At 31.7% G+C, this 24,018-nt stretch overlaps 1 protein-coding gene across 1 annotated transcript; it reads right to left on the reverse strand.

Annotated features, from left to right (window-relative positions):
* Window positions 1–1,848: 1,848 nt before the first annotated feature.
* LOC142329592 (solute carrier family 66 member 3) lies at window positions 1,849–22,569 on the reverse strand. The gene is made up of 4 exons (XM_075374298.1): window positions 22,342–22,569; window positions 18,725–18,947; window positions 12,711–12,831; window positions 1,849–8,365 (listed from the first exon to the last, which is right to left on the reverse strand). The coding sequence occupies exons 1-4, from the start codon at window positions 22,491–22,493 to the stop codon at window positions 8,238–8,240; spliced, it is 624 nt and encodes a 207-aa protein (XP_075230413.1). The 5' UTR covers window positions 22,494–22,569; the 3' UTR covers window positions 1,849–8,237.
* Window positions 22,570–24,018: the final 1,449 nt, after the last annotated feature.

Consider the following 24,018-nt stretch of genomic DNA (forward strand, 5'->3'; position numbering starts at 1 on the left):
ATTAAAGGATGCCCTCACGGCAGCGTTCTTTGGATCATAGAATTCGATTCGATGTTGTGTTTAAGGTTGCCATGTGGTTGTCGTATCTTCGCGCTGCTACTGATTGAATTGGATTCGCGTAACGAAGTAGAGTTCCGAGCTGCTCATGCTTGTGAGACACTCCGACTGTGGAGTTTCCAACATAAGATGATTTTCAGCCCAGAGAAAACCACAATGATGTTGCTTAAGGGCCGATTGGATGCTTCCCGACGAATCCGGGATCGGATGGCTCGTCTCTACATTCTGTACGTTACGATTCAAAAATACCTAGGTGTTATCCTTGATGAGAATTTTCGGTTCAAGTAACATCTACAGTATGTAGCAAAAAAGGTCGCTGATGCTTTTTATAGAGATTCATTCAGAGTCATTCATCCCGACTGGGGGTTGAATTACCGTACCATGCGTATCCTTTACAAAGGTGTCCGCGATGCTATCATGCTACATCTGTCTGGGCCCACCGCATGGCGTTTAGGTACTGCGCGGACATTTTTCTGCGGGCCCAGCGACTCCTTTTGCTGGCTGTTATAGAACACTCTCGCGAGAGGCATTCTGTGTTATAGCCATTGTCAAACCAATAGATATCTTGGCTATTGAGCGTAAGGAACGCTACATTTCCAAGATAAATAACCTGTTGACGTCAGAACGAAAGCAGGAGATTGAAGACCTGAGCCTTGCATCTTGGCAGGTCAAATGGAATGAATTCCCCACAGGTCGCTACACATATGGTATATTTCCTATAGTGTCTGATTTAGGTGCGATTGGATGGGTCTCCCCCCAATCGGTATATCACAGTTTCTCTCCGGGCATGTTTGGTGGATTCGAGTCAATTCCCGGATTGCGGGACTGATGATACAGTGGACCTCGTCCTCTACGTCTGTCCCTGATACGAGGCCGAACGTTCACAAGCTGTTAGGGAACTTGAGAGAATACATTCCTTCCTGGATTTTCGTATTAACAGAAGAATGATTCGCGAGGAGTGGTCTATAGCGGCTGGTTTTCTTCGCGCCCTTGCGGTGTGTAGGTCTGCGGAGGTAGTTTAATCGAGGTACTCAGTCGTGGTAGGATCCCAGGTGGCTAGGGTTCCGGCTTAAGCATTGGATTGGTTGGAAGTAGGAGCATTATCATCGTGCCACGGTTATATTGGTGTTGTTTGTGATTCGCATTGAGGCTTCTGCTGGTGGGAGTGGCTGCACCACTGGGGTGTGTTAGCCCATGCGAGCGTGGACGTGGCTTCCCTCCGCCGGGGGCGGTCGTTATCGTGACTTAGTAATGCCACGCGAGACACCATGATTGAACCGGGTGTGGGTGCGAGCTTCTGCGCATACCGGAATGAGGTTGCATTTCCCTTGTTAGATAACCTAAATTGGTAGAAAGAAATTGGATGTAGGTCTGAATTTCTATGTTGCATAAGACATAATTTTGATTGGTACGAGTGTAACACTGATTTAACAACAAAACTACACAAAAAACCAATTAAAACAAGCAATAAAGTCAAAGCACACCACAGGCATGTCTGACTTCACCAATGTCTCCTAACCTCCTCTTCAGGTTAAGCTTCCAAGTCTGTATTATGCATATGACAAATAATGATATTCAGGGTTTACATCTGAAAAATACCTAGGCAATAAATATTCTTTTATTAAAAATGTAAATTGCATTTCTAAAAATCTAGGTAGGTTACCTTTTTAAATGGATATTTTAGAACTCATAGAACTAATGCAAGTCCCACTTCAGTTAAGGAAAGATAGGTTAAATTAATAAAAGTGGTTGGTAACATTACCTAAAAGAAATGATAGAAATTTATTACGATTTCATATAATTACATTTTATTTAAAATTCATTAGTTTACATTAAGAAATTAACAAATATGTTTCATTACAAAGAATTTACTACATTATTTCTATTAATTATTATTAACAGTTTTACACAACTAAAGCTTGTATTACAGTGATTAAAATGTAAATAATTAGTTTAAAATATAAAAAATTAAGAAAATAATAAGTAGATAAAAGTTAGTAAGTAATGACTAGACATACATCACAAGAATCTTAAAAATTACTGTGCTTGTGTAATACTGACAGTTTACAAAGTATTGTTATTTAACTCTTTGAGTATAAAGTATTTACAAAGTACTGAAATCTTGAAAATGAATTTTTTCACCCATAGATCTACACAAGTAAACAAAAATCCTAACTAATAAATGTTCAACCAATGGTTGAATTAAATCAAAATCAAATTTAAGTAAATATAAACAATTCATGACAAATATCAAAATAAAATACCATTTTATAGCAGCTCTCTTTAAATTATAATTTTTTTTTTTGTAGTGTGTATATATTTTTGTCTAAACTTATGAAATTTTTCAATTCTAGCGCTGTAATTCAAGACTTGTTTTAAATGTGGTGATTTTATATATAAAACAATAGTGAGATATGTTGACATTTTTTATTGTTTCCCACTATTAAAGTTAGCTTCGTACATAATTCTTTAAGAACAATTACTTGCAATAATTTTCATAACAGTAATTTTTCAATGGATTAAATTTTAACATGTTTTTTTAATAAAAAAAAAAATGCAATTCTAGGGAAAAGTGTGTAATAAACCAACCAACATTAAACGCATGAGTATCGGGAGATATTTATCTCCTACTAAACACCCAACCTGGACATCAGTCCCTTGCTGCTGGGTCTTTCTTATTCGGCAGATGTTTATTTATTTAATGGCAGTTGAATATTGCCATTATACAAATAAAAGCTAAAAATGAATGCGATCTGTTTTGATTTTAAGTATCATACATAATTTTTTTGACTCAGAAATAATTTAAGCTATTTTGGAAATATTAAATAAAGTTTTATTAGAATTGACCAGTAATAAAAATGAATAATAATTACATAAAAAAATATAAACACGTTAAAGAAAGATTTTAAATAATCGATACTTTTTTTAAATGAATTTACTGTTTGGTTTTGATAATTAATTATACCTACAATTTACAATTAAAAAAAAAATCATAAAAATCTAAACTAATAAAATTAGAAGAAATGGCAATATAACCAAAATTGCAATATGGTCAGGCCAATAACTGAATAAATGGGGAAAAAGTTCACTGATCACCAACAAGCAGAAGTCAAATCAAATGTGTTAAAATATTTTTATTTGTTTAATTCAAAGCCAAATATATAAAATATATATTAAAATTTATGGTGATCTAAGTACAGAATGTGCTCAAAGCTTCAAGTAGTTAAAAAAATATTTCATTAAAAAATTTGGAAAACATAATAGATATAAAAATATAATAAATAGACGGTAAGGTAATGCCATCTATTTAATTACACCACTAATCCAATACTCAAAGGGTTAATTATAAATACATGATGTATGATAATCTAAAAATATAATTACATTTTTTGTATAGTAATACAATATGAAATTAGTATTTATTTAACACATTCATTCCCATAATTCTTATGTAAATTTGGATCCTTGAGGATAAAATGTTTTTCTCCTTATTAACATCTTACAATAAATTTTTAAAATAACAAATGATAACCTAATTTTTTACTTTTCAATTGAGTTAAATGGAATAGCATTTATGTCAAATAGCATCACCATGTTCATTATTTTTTTTCTTTAAGGCAAGTTATATTGTACTTTAAACTTACCTAAAAATAGCTATATATAAAGCTATATTAGTATATTTAATTTTCAAGAAACAGTGATAATATAATAATTGCTAACTAATGTGTCATGTAATTCACATAAAATTTGAGTCAAGGAAATGTTTATTAGCATATACTACTATTTTTCTTTTTATTTAAATATTCTAATAATTATTAAATCAAAAAGAGTATAAATTAACTATAAATTACAAAAACTGGTAAAAATTAAATTATGGATGATTTTACAACATTCAGATTGGCACCATATTGAAATCAATCTGATATAAAACTTAAATGAAAAAAAAAAAAATTAGAAAAGTACTGATGACAATCCAATGAACATATGTTGTACTGAATGACACATGATGAATGTGTTAATATTTTAATCTTAGCTACAGAATTAAAAAAAAACAAACAGCATAACTATAAATCATACTCATTGGTAATTAATATGGCTAATAAAATAATTCAGGAACTTTGATTATGCTCAAAACTTATGTAATATACTACCCAATTTCAAAAATACTGTAACTGAAGTAAGTTAAGAAATTCCAGTCATCCGGGAATTCTACACAAAGTGAATAAAATATTACTGTTAAAAAAAATGAATACATTGTTAAACTAATCATACCTAACTCTCAGCATATTGTTTAGTCATAAAAATATTATTTATATGATTAAAAACATATATTAGAGGAGACAATGGTGAAAACTCAGCTGCTTGAACATTAAACATCAAATAAAGGAAATTTATTCACAAAATGTAAAGATTATAATTTACAAAAAATTTAATTTTTATACAATTAGAGAAAGTATTTGAGTCCAAAATGTTAAATATTTTCAAATACTGAAATAAAAGAAAAAACGGGGAAACATTGTAAATCAATGAAACTGAAACATGTATGTTAAGGACATACAGAAAGAATGGAAGACAAAAGATAACCAAAATGGATATTGTATTGAATCCCAGTAGTAAGAAACATGGATGCCAGGAACTTATAGAATAAGAGGCAGAATGATGGTTTGTGAGATAGATAACAAGAACTATTGAAAAACTGAAAATTTTAAATAGGTTTTGCATTCTGAAATTTTGACATTATTAAGGAGGGATAACTTTGTTTAAGTTAAGTTTCATAAAATCTTGGAATATAGATGGAAAAAATGTGATTAGCTGAGATAGTTTGACTTACTTTATATTTTTAAAAATTAACTAAGAATAATGAGACTAATTTTCTGATAAAAATGGGTTCTAAGACACCATTTATTAAGACTGACACCCAATAGCAACGAAAATAACTGCAATAAAACACTTTATTTCTGGGAAACACATGAAATTACTGTGAAACCAGCATAAATTTCACAGATTTACAATGAAGAATCACTTCTTAGTCTACATATGCAAAGCTTAGGAAGTTTTCTAATTGAGTATAGAGCATTATAGAACCATTTAAAGACTGATTATGCAAATTGTGCCAATAGTCTTATTAGCACATAATTCTGGATTATAAGGTCGCCAAAACTAAAAGATTATAATCTCTGAGATATCTTTTCTAGGTCTGGGTTCTGTCTTGGTAGTGCAAGTTCAGGCAGTGGCGGCTCGTGTATAGGCACTGTGGAGCTGCAGCACCTATTTCCACTTGATATTATTGATAACATTTAATATAATGAGTTCTTTTTTCTTTAATTCTTTCTTTATACTGGTACAATATATAGTTTATGAAAAAGATACAAAAATCTTTGTAAGGAACTGTGCGCTTCACAATTCCAGCGGCATGGTGTTTGCTGTTGTGTGCATGCACACATAAGAAGCAACCCGCAAGGGAGAGAGAGCACTGTTGCTCCTGCAGTGCCGACCTGGCGTGCTGGTGAAAGTTAGTCTTATTTTTTACTCCGTGTGTATATGGAACGTTTGTTGTTCATTCCTTTTTCTAGTTTAGTTGGTGAAAGGAATATGAAAGTGATTTGTTTTTATGAGTAGTGATCAGAAGATGGCGGAAAGCAAGGAATTTTTGATTGCCAAATTTGTCCAAAAAGATGCTGGAAGGGTGAAAGAAGAGGTAATTAGTAAAAACTAATGATGTATTTGTTTCTGTGCACATAGAAATTTAAATTAAGCAATACTGGACTACAGTGGTTTTAAGCGAAGATTTTATTAAGTTATTATCCAATAATACTAAAAAATACTATCTGTATTGACATTTTATTATTTATTTGGTTAAACCAAATACAATTGTTAAGCACAATATGCTTAAAAACAGTGTACCATATTCTTGAATGTGATAAAGTGTAGAACTAGATTATTATCCTGCTTCCAGCTATTCTACTTGATTCATTTTTTTTGTTTCTTTTATTTTACAGAAAACTTTAACCATGGCCTTAAAAAGGCCCAGAAAAAATCTTCTGGAGCAGGACTCCACTAAATTTAGTTAAGAGCCGCCACTGAGTTCAGGTATGTTAGTAAGAAACCAAAACTGGGTTAAACAATATAAAGTCAGGTTAATAGGAATAAAAGGCGAAAGATTTATGTGGAATGAATAAGGGCCTGGTATCAACAAGATCAGTAAGGACCAACTATGGCGGGGGAGGAGGGGGCTGACCTGCTAGTAAGAGTTAAAGGACACTCCCTTGGGCTGAGCTTTACTTAGCTTTGTATGTCCGGCCCAGGAGAGTATGGGGAGAAAAAATAATGGTTAATGAGTAGACTAGTCAGCAGAGTCAAAGTCTTTTGGGCTGAGATTTGTAGTGACTTTTTAAATAATCTAATACTATCTACCAAACCAATTTTTGTACAACTAATTTTGTGTTTGTTACTCTGAATCTTTTATAATTTGACAGAAAAAACAAGTTATTAGATTACTTGCATGAAGTAGTTTTTATAATCGCACATCAGTTTATATTTTAAAACTGAATATTATGATAATCCATGTATTTTTATTACTTTGTTACTGACAAATTGATAAATACAATTTACAAACATTCACAACCAACAATCTTTATAGGAATAGGAGTTACATTGTTAAAATAAGTTTAAAACAAATTGCTAATTTTTATCAATATATCTTTTTTATCGTATAAAAATAATGCATCTTATATTTATAAGTAAACCAAAATCTTACCAGCAACCGTTTTGTTAACAAAAAGTGGTGCCTTTATGGTAAACCTTTAAATAACTCGCATTTATACACAAGTAATTTAAATTGTAAAATTACATATCACTTTTGCAGTATCACATATCATTTTACGTTCTATAACACCAGTGGTACACAAATTTCCTATTTCATACAGCTTCACAATCAAAACAAATTTATATACAGTCTACTTGTGAATTTTGATTAAGTCACATACAGTTTATATTAACTAATTTTATTCTAAAGTAAGTTTTTTCTAAATCATGAAAAATGCATTAACTTTCTATGCAATTCTTTTATTATCAACAAATACTGTTCAAAATATGCTTTCAAGTAATACTGAACTCAATAACAAATAAAAATTGGACTAAAAAGGTAATTAAACAATATAAAGTCAGATTAATAGGAATAAAAGGCAAAAGATTTATGTGGAATGAATTTGGAAACAAATTATCATAAAGGGAATTTATGATAATTTATAAATAATGCACAAGTAAAGATCTATTAATTATTTACTTATTCTTTAAATAACAACTAATACTCAATTAACCAAGTTTAATCCCAATTTCAAGCTTACATGAAGTAATTCACGATATACAAATAGCAATATAAATATGAACAACGACTGAAAAAAATATATCTAAATACAATTATCTGGTAGATAAATATGCATGAGAATTCAGTTTATTCATAATTTACAAAATTAATAAAAAAAAATAAGACTGGTACCCTGATAATGGATAAATACATTTAATTAGACAGGTCAATCAAATGTTAAAGCTCGCCAATCATTCATGTAATGAAGGATGTTAAAAATCATAATACTAGTGAAACTTAAAAATAATTATCCATCTAAAACTGTTTGCCAACTGGCAATGATCCAGTAAATTACAGCTCGCACTGTTAAATATACATTTTTAATAACGGACAGCTGCTGTGAACTTGTAGTAATTAAATTTAACTATTTAATAACAGAAAATTGCATACTGTAAAACTATCATGAAATAAAATATTCTATATAGTATTATACAATGTTTTATAATATAATGAATGTTACCTGAGGGTTAGTGATTTTCATGAGCTGTGATAAAAACAGGAAAAAATGAATTAGTAGGAAATTCTATGTACCCTTTGTAAAAAGAATGTTATCATCTAATGATAACATTACCTTCAAAACACAATATATCTTAAAAATCTAGTAACAATATTTACAATACTATGATCAAGCAATAGTAAAATATTATTAGAATAAAAACGTGAACAAAAATAACCTGTATTAACCAACTGAGCAAAATAAAGATCTATATTTATTAACAGTTAATGATAATCATTCATAGCCTATACAAATTCTATAAATTATTTGTCTTTTTACGCTATTCTTGAATTTTCTGATTAGTACTGTATTTAAGATCTATTTCGTTTTTTTTCTGTTAAGTATAACAGTAGATAATGCAATTAAAGTACTGAGTGCCGTAGACAAGATGAAATTTGTTAAAAGAATTGCATCAGCTGAATCCACATAAATAGTAAACACTCTGGCTGTAAAAAAAACAAATAAATAAAAATAATAAACTTTACAAAACAATAAATTCTTAAACAATATCCATAAATTAAGAAAAATATAATTATTTTGCATACTAAGATGAAAACAAGAAAAACTAGAAATCTTAATGAAAAAATTATCACATCCAAAATACTGTGGTCATGATCATCCAGAAAATAAACAAAATATGACTGTAATAAATTTAAAAGTAAAATTAAAAACTATTTATTCAGTATTATAACAAAATTAGTTAAATTTTCTTTATAGGTAACATTTAGATTTAAACACTTATCATGATATGACAATGTTTTCCTTACTCATTGAAAACTAGTCAATTGCTAGTTTTGTTAGCCAATCATGGTCTGTCTGATCATATCATTCCAGATTACTGCTATCTAAAAATTCACAGTTAAGGAAATAAATAATTCTAACAGAACAAGGATTTCTGTTATATTTTATTATTAGTATTGCATTTGATAAAGTAGTGGTTAACCATGTATTTATAATAATAAATTTTAGTAACAATATTAGGAAGTTTTTTTGCCTAGCATCTCTAAAGTTCCTATTACTTGCTTTGAAAAAAAAAAACACTAACGATCAAACTTTAACATTGATAAATGAAAATGAAAAATAAAATTTGCAAAAAAATGTTTTACCTACAGTATGAGGGCTGTTCAAGAAATACGTAGACTGTTTCAATTGCTCTGGTCCAGTTGGTTCCAGTCAAATCCGCTTGGCGTCGCCATGTTCATACAAATCACCTGATTACAACGCAGTTTTCTGATTGCAAATATCATTATTGGTTGCTTAGCTATGTGGTTGTTTGTGAAGTGTGTTTTTTTCGTTTGGTGGATTTTTGAATGAGTGACTTGAACGAGCAAAGAGTTGCTGTGAAATTTTGTGTTAAACTCGGAAAATCTGCAAGTGAAATTTTTTATATGCTCAAGACAGCTTACGGCAACGTTGCTATGAAGCGTGCAACATGATTTAAGTCGCATGGATGTTTTAAAGATGGTAATCAGTCGATTGAAGACAATGAGCATCCTGGACGTCCTTCCACATCAACTGAAGACTCACACGTAGACAAAATCAACACCCTAGTTCAGGCAAATCAATGTCTGACCATCAGAGAGCTTGCTGAAGAGTGTGGGATGTCAGTTGGATCATATTACGAGATTTTTACCGAAAAATGCCGCATTGCTACGAAATTTGTTTCACACCTGATGATGGGCGACTAAAAAGCCCATCGCGTCCAGGCTTGTCAAGAATTGATTGAATGTTCAGAAGAAGATGAAAAGTTCTTGACGAGGATCATAACAGGTGATGAATCTTGGGTGTACGGTTATGACATTCAAAGGTTCAATTATCCCAGTGAGCGGGTGAAACATCTCCCAGACCAAACAAAGCTTGCCAAGTTCGTTCCAATGTGAAGGTGATGTTGACAGTTTTTTTTGATGCTCAGGGTGTAGTCCACCACAAGTACCTCCTCCAAGGCTCCAAAGTGAACCAGACTTACTACATTGTAGTTCTCAAACGTCTGTGGGACACTATTCGGCAGAAAAGGCCAGAAATGTAAAAAAGTGGTGACTGGTTTTTTCATCACAACAATGCTCCAGCCCATTCAGGCCTCAGAACTCACGAGTTTTTGGCCAAACACTCGATTACTATTCTTCCCCACCCACCCTACTCACCTGACCTCGCTCCTTGTGACGACTTCTTGTTCCCCAAACTCAAAAGACCTTTGAAAGTAAGAAGGTTTGAGACGATTCCTAAGATTGAGGCAAATGCGATGAAGGAACTGCAGAACATCACAAAAGGAGTGTTTCCTAAAGTGGAAACACCATTGGGATAACTATGTGCATCAGGGAGGAGAGAATTTTGAAGGGGACCCAGACAAATAACTTCTAAATAAAGTACATTTTGTTTTATGACATTAGTCTACATATTTTTTGAACAGACCTCATACAGTGAAAGTAAACTTTATATTATTGTAAAATAAATGTTACTGAATAACTGAGCAATAAGTTAACTTATTAGGAGGACAAAATTTTACTAAAAAAGAATAACAAGTAAATGGATATCAACTTCAAAGGTCTTCCAGAGAAAGAGTGTGGTCAGCTATCATCACTCAATAAAGCCAATACAGAACTATCATTGTCTGTGCTTTTGAATGTGTAATTGAAATCCATATAAATATATGACACCTTAACCATGTAAGTGATTTGATATGAATCACAAGTACTCCAGAAATGAAATAGTTATATTTCAAGAACAACAAATATTCCCTGCCAAGCTTATAAGAGAAAATGAAGAGAGCTTTCATCACTTCAGTACACTGCAGTATAGTATTATTAAAATAGTACAATATAAATATAAGTACAATATCATTTAAAAAATAGTATCATTACTATTTTCTTCTTTTTTCAGTATAAATTAAAATTAAAAATGTAAACAGAAGATGATTTATGAGGCAAAAGACATCTCTTGATTGATGAATTCTGTTGTGCACTCAGCATTATTAACCTTGGTGATTTATATGAACAGCTCATTAAATATGGCTTTGATAGTTGGCATTATAACTTCCCTTAGATTCTTTAATTTCCAACATTTATGCAATCTTAAATTTTTTAATTTCATGCTACTCCTTGAAACATTCCAAGTGTGATAGAACCATCAGATTGTGAAAGATGGAATTTATTACCTTATCCAAAACCAACAAAATTTTATTACTGAACCACTTATAAACAAATAAGTGATTCACTTCACTTTTTGTATTTGACCAGGATTGAGTACAAATTTCAGAAACATTTTTACTGATTTTATGTTTTTTTTTATAACTTTTTCATACTACGCTTTTACAAAAGTTCATCAACAGACAACATTGATATTTGCAATATCAGCAAGCTTATGTACCTTTAGGCGGTAATAATTTCATTCAGCATTGTGGATTTTTGTGACAGTTTTGTCAGTTGTAGCAGTTTTTTAGTGTCTCAAGTGATGATCATCTTGAATCAATATACAAGCATGTTTAAAAACAGCAACCCATTTTTTTTACCATAAAAAACAAAGGAGAAGAGTCCTTTAAAGTGGATGCCAACTCTTTTTGTATTTCCACTTGTTTTAAAGTACTTTTAAAACAAAGTAGTTTCTGAATGACCCGACTGACTATAAAAGAATTGCAAATCAATGATTTCTTTTAGCTAAGTACTTCAGTAGCCTATCGTATGATACTATTTTTTAAATGGTATTATACATATATTAAAAGTTAAAAGTATAGACATAACTCTGGGTTTTTTTTGCTGTAATATGAATTTTTCACAATATTTAATATATCATTAGCAAAAGCAATTCATTTAAAGCCATTACAGGCAATGTAGCACAAGATAGTGCACACATTTTTCAGATCATGCAAATGTGACAACTGTATTCCACTGGCACTGTTTGAAAACGAGTATACATGATTGTAAACTATAGTAACATTACAAAAGCCTAATGTATATATGACACCTATTCTGATAGGGTTGAAACTGATGATGTTTTTGTAAACAGAAACATTTGCTATTATCAGATGGTTGCCACCATGTTACATACTGTATAGATAGAGAATATATATTATTTATATAAAAATAATATAGTGGACTCAACAATATGTTTAATGTAAATTTATATTTTGGAACCACTATGCATTTGAATTTAATGATTGATAGACATTAACCGATTAATTATATTTATTACACAATTGAAATTAACAGAACTTGTAAAAAACAATGAGAGTATATCTTCTTGTACAGTCCTGGACACATTTCAAGTTATTACACACTTAAATTAATATAATCAGTTGTTAAAGCCTACTTGGTTAGTTGCAATACCTTTGATTTGCTTGCTGTCCCCACAGAAAATAATGTAATAAACTCAAATTTTATGATCAAAGGAGCTAAATGAGATGATCCGGTCTTTAAATAATACATAAGAATGACTCTGACCTATCAGTTACAACAGTATTACACAATTTTGTTATAACTTTCACAAAAATGTGACATCAAAGATGCCTTCAAAATTTTATACGCACAAAACTGTACAACAAAATCAGTTTTGTGCTGAATGAAAACTGTGAAATGTTATTTGTAGGTACTTAAACACAATGCACAGTAACTTTCTGAACACAGTATATATACAAAGAAAAGATAGCCTACATTTTGTCAGCAATGTCATATATTGCATACAAATATAAATCTTAAAAACAATAAAAATATGTTCTGAAGATGGCAGGGAAAACTAGAATAAATTCCACAGTTATATTAACTAGAATATTAAGATATACTGGAAGAAAAATATACTTACTGAAATTAGTAAAAGCCGATATTAACCATGATGTTACACTAACACTTTCTGCTTTTCTAGTCCATAAGATTTCCCAGAGTTGAAGAGCTTTACTTGATAAGGAAACTGGTGTACATAATGGCTGAAAAAATCAAAGGCAAAAAAATGATCTAATCTGCTGGACAGACACCAAATTGCATCATTAAGAAAGACTATCAGTACACTATGTAACATGAAGGTAATATTACATTATAATGTTTGTAAATACAATCATCTCAATAAAGGCCAATACTGAATCTCACAGCTGTTTTCATTGTAATAAATAAATAAATATGTAATAAACTTACACACCATTTAAAAATTTAAAAAAAAATTTAGATTATTTACATATGTTTCAAAATCTAAAATATTAATAATATAATACTGATAAGAATGAAATTCTACTTAACAAATATCTCCTAGAATTGTTCACATGAAAAAAACAATAATTCAAAGCAAAATATCAAAAACTCATGTTAATGGAAATACTGCAAGTTAATTTTAAAATCAATTCTTTCATCTCATCTGCTTTTAATTATACGAGGTGCGACAATAAAGTAATGAGACTGATGTGAAAAAAATGTTGCTTACTATTTTAGTCATGTTTAGTGTTGTCGCCTTCAAAGTAGTTCTCCTCTGATTGCACACACTTATTCCAGCGCTTCTGCCATTGATGGTAACATTTCTGGAACTCATCTTCTGTAATATCCTCCAAGACCCTCGTCACAGCTTTTTGGACATCTTGTGTTTGAAAATGGTGTCCCTTGACTGCCATTTTGACTCTTGGAAATAGAAAAAAGTCGCACAGAACGATATCTGGTGAATAAGGTGGCTGTGGTACTACTGAAATTTGTTTTGAGGTTAAAAATTGCTGTACTGACAGAGCAGTATGGGATGGCGCATTATCGTGATGCAGAATCCAATTATCAGCAATGTTGGCACGGACACGAAGAACTCGTTTACGAAGTCTTTCTAAAATTTCTTTGTAGAAATATTGGTTATATGTTTGTCCAGGAGGCACCCACTCTTTATGAACAATTCCCTTGGAATCGAAGAAGCACACAAGCATGCATTTCACTTTTGACTTTGACATGCAAGCTTTTTTTGGTCTGGGTGATCCCTTTGAGCACCATTCCGAACTTTGGCGTTTTGTCTCTGGATCGTATTGAAAAAACCAATCTTCATCACCAGTGATAACACGGTTCAACAAATGTGGATTGATTTCTGTTTGCTCTAACAGATCGGCTGCCACATTTCTCCGTGTTTCTCGCTATTGTGTGAGATTTTTGGGGACCATTTTTGCACAAATCTTTCTCATACCAAGATTTTCAGTTAATATTAGACGAACCGTTTCTCGATTGATGTTGAGTTCTTCTGCAATCATTTTCACGGATAATCTTCGATCAGATCGTACGATTTCACGCACTTTGGTCAAGTTGACATCTGTCTGTGAGGTTGATGGTCGTCCACTGCGGTCTTCATCTTCAACATTCGTTCTGCCTTCACTAAAAATTTTATCCCACCAAAAACCTTGAGCTTTTGACATAACCTCCTCTCCAAAGCTTACCATAAGTTGTTGTCGCCTTTTCACCCAATTTAACGCAAAAAGAAATGCCACACTGTTGCGTAATATTTTGCGGTATCATTTCTGTGATGCGAGACACAAACACGTGTTCACTTATTACAGCACAACTTACGACTGAGCAGTTGCATCAATATGCCGCTTGGACTAGAAGTAGCTTATAGACCAAGGTCAAAGATGGTGTGCCTACGCAAGCTACAGGGTTGCCACATCTTGCAAAGAAAAATCAGTCTCATTACTTTATTGTCGCACCTCGTATTATGTAAAAAAAAAGAATTATCTGGTGCTAACATTTTAATTGTGAAAATTTGATTAAACTAACTTCATTGTGCAAGTTTCATTAAACCAGGCTTTGATGTTCACACATAATCCTCTGTTGTACAAATATACTATTGAAGTTTTTTAACTACTTCAAGATATGCATATTAAAAAAAGAAAAAATACACAAGTCACAAGCCACAAATTAAAAATAAAACACTATTTAGAAATTTACATTTAACTTTAATTATATATAAATTTTTATTTTTGTTTTACTGTGCTATAATTATAAACAGTCTGATGAAGTGATGAACACCAAAAAAGAGCTGAATAAGTGACAAAATAATTAAGCAGCAAACAGTGATTATTATAACTTGTACTTTAATTAAATCCACATCAATGCCTACAGTGAAAAATTACACCACTGAAGATTGTGAAAAAACACTCTCCCTTAATTGGTGGTACCTTGAGAATAATTTATCTGATTTTTGAAAATAAAATACAAAAATAATTGTTTTTTAAATTTAATCTTAAAAACCAGCTGTAATCTTTTGATAAGCTATTTTTGACAGATTGTGATAAACCAGCAAATATACAAAAAATGATGCTGTAAATATGGTACACTCTCTGTTTATGCCTTATAGCTAATCTATCTAGTAATGAAGTTATCTGGAAAAATATACACCTAAAACCATCCTCAAAGTTCATTAACAACAACTATTGATTAATTTGCATCAGCAGCTTCCAAAGAAGCTTGTGTAAGGAATGTGAAAATGGAAATTTGTAGTGTATGAAAAATTCTACGTCTGACATGAGTTTCAAACCCGGGACCTCCAGAAACTTTGGTAAAAGAATAATTTAGATCTGTTTAGTGTCCCTTTGTTATAAGCAAACAATTACACATACACACAAGCAAATACATTCTGAATTATATTAACCATCTTTATTTTAATATACTAAATTAATACGAGGGTTATTTTTTTTCAAGGTCCGATCGGTCACCAAATTAAAACCAGAGTGAAAATAAAAAAAATTTTATTTGTAAAAAGTACTTACATAGTTACACTATTTCTCTACATAGTCGCCACTCCGATTTAGACATTTGTCCTATCATGGTACCAAATTTCCAATACCCTCGTCATAGAACGGAGCCGCCTGTGTTTTCAGCCATGTTTCTACGCTGGTCTGCAGCTCGATGTCTGTGACAAAATGTTGTCCTCTTAGCCAGTGTTTCATGCGAGCAAAGAGGTGAAAATCGGATGGAGCCAAGTCTGGGCTGTATGGTGGGTGATCAAACACTTCCCAACGAAAACGCTGCAGGAGCTTCTTTAGTACAGCTGCAGTGTGCGGCCGAGCATTGTCATGAAGAAAGACAATGCCTATGACAACATTCCTCTCCGCTTATTCTGAATTGTCCTTTGTAGATGTTGACGAGTCATGCAGCATGAGGCTGCAGTGATGGTCATGCCATGTTCCATGAATTCCCCCAAGAGAATTCCATTCCAGTCCCAGAACACAGTAGCCATACACTTTCTGTTGGAGAAGGTTTGCTTGAACTTCTTTGGTTTACTGAGAGAATAAGAATACATCCACTGTTTGGATTGTTGTTTTGTTTCTTCAGTTTTGAAATGGACCCATGTCTTGTCCCCTGGGACAATTTTGTTCAAAAAATCTTCTCCATCATTGTGGTAGCGCTGGAGAAATGTTAGGGAGGCGTCCATTCTCATTGTTTTGTGATGGTCGGACAGCATCTAGGGAACTCATCTCACACACAGTTTGTGGTACTGAAGTCTCACTCAAAATGGTGTAGAGAGCTGACCTTGAAATTTCAGGAAACGAATCACTCAATACAGAAATTGTAACCGACCAATTTCTCGAATTGCCTCATCCATCGGTTGACTCGCTTCCTTCCCTGACCGCATGCATCATGAACATCTGTACGACCTGCTTTAAAGTTCCTGCACCATTGTCACAGTCTGCTGTCACTCATTGAAGTTTCACCATACACATAACTTATTCATCTATGAATTTAAGCTGCATTACACCCCTCAGCCTGAAGAAATCGAATTACCACATGCACTTCACACTTGCGGGAGATGCTATTGTTGTAGACATATTTACGTGCTAGCTGCGTGTTCAGAACTAAACGAAGTGATGCGGCGTGATTGAAGGCCATATGAGAGACACAGCGCAACACATGTGTGCAAACGTTCATTCGATTTTTGCGCGGGTTTTTATTTCGCGACTGATTGGAACTTGAAAAAAAAATAACCCTCGTAAATTAATATCATCCCAAGATACATACCAAGTAGGGTCTCACCAATAATGTATAAGAAAGTCTTTTCTTATTATTCAAATTCACATATACATACATGTTTTCAATTACAAATGTATGAATTTGACCATGTGAAATTTTGGGGGTTTCATTAACTATAATAACAATAGTACATCATTTTATAATTTTAATTTATTTATTAATGTGTTCAAACTTAATTTGTATATACTATAATATGAATTATATCAAAATAGTACTTAGTACTGGTTATTTAAAGTGTACCAAATTGAAAATTGAATATTAAAAATTGAATATTGAATACTGAATATTGAAAATTGAATACTGAATATTTAAAGTTGAAAATTGAATATTAAATATTGATTATTGAATACTGAATATTGAAAACTGAATATTGTATATTGAAAACTGAAAATTGAATATTGAAAACTGAAAACTGAATATTGCAAATTGAATATTGAAAACTGAATATTGAATATTTTTTGAATAAAAATAACATTACATTTAATGCATGAACACCTAAGAGGGTAAGTAAATTATTATCCACAATTTAGTTATATTTTTGTTTAAATTGGTAGTACTGTCGTGTTGCGTAGATGACGCATGCGTGGTTTAATTGTTGTTATGTCTGTGCAGGTTTGATGCTGTTAGATTAGTTCCATTCTGTCGTACACTTCAATCAGAAATGGCTTGCGCAGCAGCATGTCTTGCTGCTGAGCGTCGTGGAGACAGTGTAACAGTTGACCTTACAGCGTTAATGTTTTCAGGCGTTCTCACCGTCCGTTTTCATCCTGTTAGTTTCATTTTTAAAGCAGACGATGTGTTCCTAAAATTCTTCACCCACAAAAACATTGTATTCCTACTAGGAGCAGATGCGTGTCGATTTAAATTGAAATGTCTGTGAAATAAACGCTGTGTTACAATAACAGAGTCATTAATTTTAAAATAGGCTTCAATGACAAACACTTGTTGTTCACCCAACCACGACATACTGGCTACTGAAATAGCACGAATACACCTGTCGATGTACAACACTCCCACCTTCTCATTGACAGTGGTGCCAACATAAAAATTACTACAAAATCATCATATTTATATGCCAGACCCTGTACAATAGTTTTTATGTATAGGAATAAAAACCAAGAATGCATTATACTTAATATGAGATTTACAAAACTAAACTTGGTCAAAACAACAATGTCACAGATCAAAACATTATTTGACCATATTCTACTTCTTTCTTATACTTCTACTTGTAGGGTTTTTAACTACTTCAAGATATGCACATTAATAATAAATTAAGGAGAAGCAAAGAAGATTAAAAAAGTTCTTCTGGAAGCACATTTCCACATATTTAGGAAGTCAGCTATTATTTAAAGGATTTAACTTTATTTTGTAAGGCTCATCAATGAATTCATCTTTATCCTACCCAGAATACCATAAAAAAAATATAAAAATCTAAATAACAGTATGCATGATGATACTATTTTTTCTAAAAAGAAAAGATTAAATATTCAGTACATTATTATAAATATTTAGTAATTCATATGGCATACTTGTACTGTACAATATGCCATTTTAACCAGCCATTTTAATTGTTTACATAAAGAAAATTGTTTAACTGTTGCTGTAAAGAAAATTTAAAGGATTAAATATCTAAAGATTCCAGATTTAAAGGGGTATATAGGTTTGAAACGGAACAGTTATTCAACATTTTGGAACATAAATGCAACAAGACATATTCCCAACCCTCGCATGCCTGTCACAGATGTTGCTCGTTACATTTTTCATTTCTTTTGATAATCAATATTTTTTATATTCTACATAAAATATAAAAATATAATGTAAATTAATTATACATACAATCATATAAGTTAGTAAAGATGATGGAATTATGTTAAAAATAAATCCACAAGTGATGGCTGAATAAGCTGCAAATATTCCAATCGATTTTGAATTAAGAAGATCCATATATTTCAGAACTAAATAAATTAGTATAAACTCTTGAGCAATAATTATTGGATACTCCATATATGATAATAATGCATACTGATTTACATAATTATAACATGCTGTTGTTGTATAGCTGAAAACAAAACAATCACTTTATTAAAATAAATAGCCTAAAAAAGTCATATATGACTAAATTTTTAACAAATGAATAATGATTTTGGCAGAATTTATTTGGGTTTAATTTTTCCCTTCTTCAATTGTATTATTTTTCTTTCTATAATGTGCCTAAGTCTTAAATATACCTCTCACAACCTACAGCTTCAATTATCTGTTTCTCTATTATATTCTTTGATTTTCTTTACATCTACAATTCCTTTTAGAATTAAATTCATTAAAACTAAATATCTTAATACAAGGCATACCACCCTTGTCCTTCTTTTTACGAGATTATGTCACTAACTTCTCTTCTCAAATCATGTTAAAACTACTTTCTTCAGTGTTCTTTCATCTAATTTTCAATATTTACTTGTATCATCACATCTCAAAAATTCTCTATTACTTCTTACTAACTCCCTCTCCTACAAGGGAATGACCTTTTCACTGTTATGAAGTCTATATATAATAATTCCAAAATCTATAATTGACATCAACATTTTTTTTCTGCATCCTCACTTATGTCAGCCTCTCCTTTTTTATTCTATCACCCTTAAAAATGTTAATATGTAAATTAAAAAATTACGTTAATGTCTACTTTTAGTACTCCTACCTTAATACTTAACTCCTCATTGTTCTCTTTTTTGATATATTTTATTACCAAAGTTATTCACAGTCAACTGGCAATAACATGCGATTAGAAGCATTTGATTGCCCCAACACTACACATGAGAAAAAGAAAAATACAAAATCAAACCGAAGATAATCACCTACATTTCCATACACAGTGAAACTCACTCAAGTACAATGATAAACTAAAAATAATAATTGGCCTAATGGACAAACACAAAATTTTCATCATGGGTCTGCAGGAAATAAGAAATACCAACACCATGGAATCTCAAGGATATAGGTTCTACAAAGGTATACCTGGGAAGAGAGTGATGAAAAATGTCCCACGGTTGTGAACAGGCTTTTTAGTCAGCCTCATATTAATTAAACTCTGTACAAGAATTCAAGTCACAATCTCCAACATTCAGCAGCCTAAAAGCATTTAATAAAATCTATACTATAATAAATACCCATGCACCCACTAATAATAACAATGACTCTCCAAAAGACTGTAAAGAAACAGAAAAGATCCAGGATCTACTCGACCTGACTCCTGACTATAAATAACATCCCCAAAAACCATGTTAAATAATTAATCAAAGACTTCAATGCTCAATTAGGCAGAGAAAGACGTTACCGCAACATCAAAAGAAAATAGCCTGCTCAAAAGAAAACAAACAAAAACGGAGACTCGTCACTCTCTGCAGAAACCACAACCTAATCTTGAAATCTACATATTTCAAGAGAAAACCTCAAAACCTGGAAACTCCCTAACTATACTAAAGAAGAATGACAAATAAATCATGTCTTCATGGACAAACACCAACACAAGGAGATCTAAAATATAAAAGTCCTTCGAAGTAGACACAGGCTCACACCAATATGTAAGCAAGATTAAAATTAAATTTACTTCCCAAAGAAAGCAACAAAACCAAACTCCTAAAACTAAAATAAAAATGGATCCTACCCAACTAATCAATAATGAAAATTACCAAAAAAACAACTGAAAAAATAACAATCATGGATAAACTCGATGATCTAGTCAACTTTAAACAAATCATAGAATTAGCCCGAATAAGATCCCATAAAAAACATCAATGATGGAACAGCGAATGTGACAAAACAGTGGGTGCAGAAAATACATCAAGCATGAATATTTCACCAATCCCAAAAATCAAACTTCCTTCCAAAATCAAGTAAAAGAAAGAAAAGAAACCACCTGAACCCTAAGAAGAATAAAAAGACAACACCATAAAAACACAATATAGTCAATTGAAGAATTCAATAAAATACAGTCTACTACAAAACCTTCAAAAATTAGCTCTAAAAACATGAACCCCAAATCCTACTAATAAAGAATGAAAATGTAAATTGGCCCATAACAATAAAAACGACACAGAAATCCTAGGTAAATATTTTAACAAATTCCTGAATTGCGAAGAACTGACAGAACTCTTATACTTCAACACCAATACCCCAATATTAACACTAAAAAAAAAAAATCAATCCTCCCACAATAAAAGAAGTCTACCAAGAACTGAGCGAGATGAAGGATTATAAAGCAGTGGTAGAAGATCACTTTTGTAGAGATCTGGAAAATGCAGGAAGATCAGAAAAAACTGCCCTTTATTAACATCTGGATCAAGGAAGAACTACCAGAACACTGGAAGACAGCCCTCATCTATCCACAAAAAAGGGGCCAAAGCAGACCCTAACACTTACAGGGGAATCTCACTTCTAGACACAATATACAAACTTTTTTCAAAAATCATCCTCTACAGGATTGGTTCACAACTCAAGAAAGAACCAGGAGAATACCAAGGAAGTTTCAGATCCTGGAGGAGCTGTCCAGACCAGATCATGAGTCTCAAGCTAATAATCGGTTATAACAGGAAAAGAAATAAAGACATGGTGATAACAATTGTATATTTCAAGAAAGCTAATGACTGCATCCACAAAGAATCAATCCCTACTAAAAACTCCACGACATCTCGGTCTACATACCAAATTAATAAACGTGATAAAACTGACCCTCACAAACACTTAAGTCAAAGGTAAAATTCAGAGGCGAGCTCTTGGAACCATTGAGATCAAAACAGGACTACGCCAAAGCAATAGGCTTTCACTGCTATTATTCAACTGCACTCAATTAGTGGTAGTGGGGGAATGGCTCAAAAAAATTGAAACTTACTCACTTGTTTCCTACATGTTTCAGGGCCTTAAAAATATTTTATTTTTAATTTTCTATTTATGCAGTTTCCCTGTGGCGGTCATTTTTTTTACAGTGCACACACCCATTTTTGTGATTGTAAGGGTTTATGGAAAAAATCATAACTAAAAAACTATTGGTCCTAGAAGGATGAAACAAAAAACAATTTATTCATATTTTCTCAATGTAAAAAATTTGTCCATGGTTTATTTATCTATCTCTCTTCTTTCTATGAGAGAATTACCAATAACGTTGAACATGAAAAACTGTGAAATTTCACTTTGAAACACATAGTAAACACAAAGCTTATTCCTGCAAGACCTTTTTCAGATGCAGGGAAAGTCAATAACATGCTATAAGCCTACACATCACACAATTCTCTATCTCTCTCTATATTATATAAATATTTTCTTCCTTCAATAGATTAAATTTTAATCTAAGCAGTTAATCACACAGAAAAATTTTACTAGAATGAATACTATGTAAAATAATATTAATTTTGTTTAAATATACGAAAATCCTACAACATAAATGTAATAAACATTACACTAACCTTGAAAGTTCTAAAAGTAAACCGTAAATATTTATACCACTAGCTGATTTCAATCTATAAATATTAATTATTTGGGGGAACTTTAATATAAAACATAGCGTAATAGTAATTACGCTTAGTATATCAGATATAACATTTAATACTTCCGCCATTTAGATGACTGACCACAGTTTACAATATCCAACACCTCACTCAACGTCTCATCTGTACACTACAGATGCCCTTGAAATTTTTGCTCACCAGAACGCGTAACAAGTAGGTGTGTGCTATTTACGATACAAAAATATAATAAAAGGAAATAGAAATTCACTATTTCAAACGCACGTCATTATGTAATTGAACATAACTTCCTAATAAAAGAATTTTACTTATAAGTAACATTTTTGTTGATTTACAAGAATAAAATTGAAAGGAAGGATGATATTACTCTACTTATGTACATCAAATTAGTTTCAGTTAACGCAAAAATAAAGTAATTTCTTACTTTCAGATAAAAATACAAGTGTCGATTTTTAAACAATAATAGAAAATATTTATCGTTAGGTTACCACCCGGTTATCATATATAAGACGTCATATCTAAGCTAGGACGTTGAAGTAGTTTCAATTTGGAATGTAATATTACTGAGCCAGATAAGTATGATCAACAAAGGATCGAATATAAATTAATGCTTTTAATCTCAATTCCCTGGTTGACATTGATATAACACGTATTCCTTTTTCTTCAATAAAATCTCGGAGATACTCGCAATATATAAGAATAGTTCACTTGACTTTACAGTGAATCATTCACTAGATACCTCTCTGGTATTTTTGTTCCGTATTTTACCAGAAGAAAATTTATGTTGCTAAAGAAGCTTAAAAGAGATAAAATATATTTATTTTATTTCAAATTGTTTACATCTGTCCATTACAAATTTTGCCCACGGAAGCCATTCCATTTGTAACCAAAATTTCTGATTAAAGTAAAAAGAAAGAGGGTACCATCAAGTGAGAAAGACCCTAAGTTTACAAAACAAGAATTGCCGTGTACGGGTTGTTTACGCTTTATTTAATTTTGCCAGTAGTTCTTTTTTTTTTAAATTCGAATATTGAAGCCCTTTCATATGAAAATACGGAAATTAAAAATGTAACTCACTCAAACATAATTTTAAACACATGACGTTTAAAATTGTATTTTTAAAGACTAAAAAAGCTACTAATTATACCATAAAATATAATCTGCAAGTGGATCTAGCTGATTGGTTTAGTTATCCAATTAAACAATTCAAGCATACTTGTATGCGACACAATTCTGAGAATTATGCCATCTTTAGGAACCTGAGGTTGTATCTTTAGAAACTCTGTATCCGTTACCGTGGTATCTTTTTGTCCAGGAGGAAAAGAATTCTTTTGTAGCATATAACTAAGTTGGTCAACTCAAAGTCATTAACAACATGCTGTTCCCATTTTTGGTAAAGCTACTCAATTTGTTCAGGGACCCTCACTTGGAGTTAATGAGGCGGGACTTCATACTGTAGTTCGTCAGAGGGTAGAGTGTCTTTTTCAATCATCCAGCATTACTGTGAGTGCGAATCTGGTAGATAAAATATATGGAGTCAGGGCATTCGAGTTGTTTTTTGAGCGTTGCACCGACTTAGGAGGAACTCCTTTTCTTTCGGTTGCTATTGTCATGCTG

Source organism: Lycorma delicatula, chromosome 8, assembly GCF_047948215.1.
Source record: "Lycorma delicatula isolate Av1 chromosome 8, ASM4794821v1, whole genome shotgun sequence".
In the NCBI taxonomy this organism is placed as follows: Eukaryota; Metazoa; Arthropoda; class Insecta; order Hemiptera; family Fulgoridae; genus Lycorma; species Lycorma delicatula.